Below are 1,910 nucleotides of genomic sequence, written 5' to 3' on the forward strand. Positions count from 1 at the left end.
ATGTCCCTAATTATTTGTGCTAACCTTAGACATGTTGATGAAGCTTTTGTGTCTCGTGGACGAAAGAGTCTGTTTGATGTAACCTCCCCCCCCCCTCATCCCCATGTGTTGTGTGAGCCCCCATGTGGAGCAGTGTGAGCCCCTCATGTAGTGCAGTGTGAGCCCCCATGTGGTGCAGTGTGAGTCCCCATGTGGTGCAGTGTGAGTCCCCATGTGGTGCTGTGTGAGTCCTCCATGTAGTGCAGTGTGAGCCCCCATGTGGAGCAGTGTGAGCCCCTCATGTAGTGCAGTGTGAGCCCCCATGTGGTGCTGTGTGAGTCCTCCATGTAGTGCAGTGTGAGCCCCCAATGTGGTGCTGTGTGAGTCCCCATGTGGTGCAGTGTAAGTCCTCCATGTAGTGCAGTGTGAGCCCCCCATGTGGTGCTGTGTGAGTCCTCCATGTGGTGCAGTGTGAGCCCCCCATGTGGTGCAGTGTGAGTCCCCATGTGGTGCAGTGTGAGTCCCCATGTGGTTCAGTGTGAGCCCTCCATGTGGTGAAGTGTGAGCCCCCATGTGGTGCAGTGTGATTCCCCATGTGGTGCAGTGTGAGTCCCCATGTGGTGCAGTGTGAGTCCCCATGTGGTGCTGTGTGAGCCCCATGTGGTGCAGTGTGAGCCCACATGTGGTGCAGTGTGAGTCCCCATGTGGTGCAGTGTGAGTCCCCATGTGGTGCAGTGTGAGTCCCCATGTGGTGCAGTGTGAGTCCCCATGTGGTGCAGTGTGAGTCCCCATGTGGTGCAGTGTGAGTCCCCATGTGGTGCAGTGTGAGCCCCCCGTGCGGTGCAGTGTGAGCCCCCCATGTGGTGCAGTGGGAGCCCCATGTGGTGCAGTGTGAGCCCCATGTGGTGCTGTGAGAGCCCCATGTGGTGCGGTGTGAGCCCCATGTGGTGCGGTGTGAGCCCCATGTGGTGCGGTGTGAGCCCCATGAGGTGCGGTGTGAGCCCCATGTGGTGCGGTGTGAGCCCCATGTGGTGTGGTGTGAGCCCCATGTGGTGCGGTGTGAGCCCCATGAGGTGCGGTGTGAGCCCCATGTGGTGCGGCGTGAGCCCCATGTGGTGCGGTGTGAGCCCTATGTGGTGCGGTGTGAGCCCCATGTGGTGCGGCGTGAGCCCCATGTGGTGCGGTGTGAGCCCCATGTGGTGCGGTGTGAGCCCCATGTTGTGCGGTTGTGAGCCCCATGTGGTGCGGTGTGAGCCCCATGTGGTGCGGTTGTGAGCCCCCATGTGGTGCGGTTGTGAGCCCCATGTGGTGCGGTGTGAGCCCCATGTGGTGCGGTTGTGAGCCCCCATGTGGTGCGGTGTGAGCCCCATGTGGTGCGGTGTGAGCCCCATGTAGTGCGGTTGTGAGCCCCATGTGGTGCGGTTGTGAGCCCCATGTGGTGCGGTTGTGAGCCCCATGTAGTGCGGTTGTGAGCCCCATGTAGTGCGGTTGTGAGCCCCATGTGGTGCGGTGTGAGCCTCATGTAGTGCGGTTGTGAGCCCCATGTGGTGCGGTTGTGAGCCCCATGTGGTGCGGTGTGAGCCCCCAAGTGGTGCAGTGTGAGCCCCATGTGGTGCGGTGTGGGGCCCATGTGGTGCAGTGTGAGCCCCCAAGTGGTGCGGTGTGAGCCCCATGTGGTGCGGTGTGAGCCCCATGTGGTGCGGTGTCAGCCCCATGTGGTGCGGTGTCAGCCCCAAGTGGTGCGGTGTGAGCCCCATGTGGTGCGGTGTGAGCCCCATGTGGTGCGGTGTGAGCCCCCATGTGGTGCGGTGTGAGCCCCATGTGGTGCGGTGTGAGCCCCATGTGGTGCGGTGTGAGCCCCATGTGGTGCGGTGTGAGCCCCATGTGGTGCGGTGTGAGCCCCATGTGGTGCGGTGTCAGCCCCATGTGGT

General features: G+C 61.9%; 1 protein-coding gene across 1 annotated transcript; it reads right to left on the minus strand.

Moving 5' to 3' along the window:
- Nucleotides 1-512: 512 nt before the first annotated feature.
- On the minus strand, nt 513-1,673 carry LOC138370434 (uncharacterized). The gene has a single exon (XM_069334794.1). The coding sequence runs from the start codon at nt 1,671-1,673 to the stop codon at nt 513-515; it is 1,161 nt and encodes a 386-aa protein (XP_069190895.1).
- Nucleotides 1,674-1,910: the final 237 nt, after the last annotated feature.

This window comes from Procambarus clarkii, chromosome 32 (assembly GCF_040958095.1).
Source record: "Procambarus clarkii isolate CNS0578487 chromosome 32, FALCON_Pclarkii_2.0, whole genome shotgun sequence".
NCBI lineage: Eukaryota > Metazoa > Arthropoda > Malacostraca > Decapoda > Cambaridae > Procambarus > Procambarus clarkii.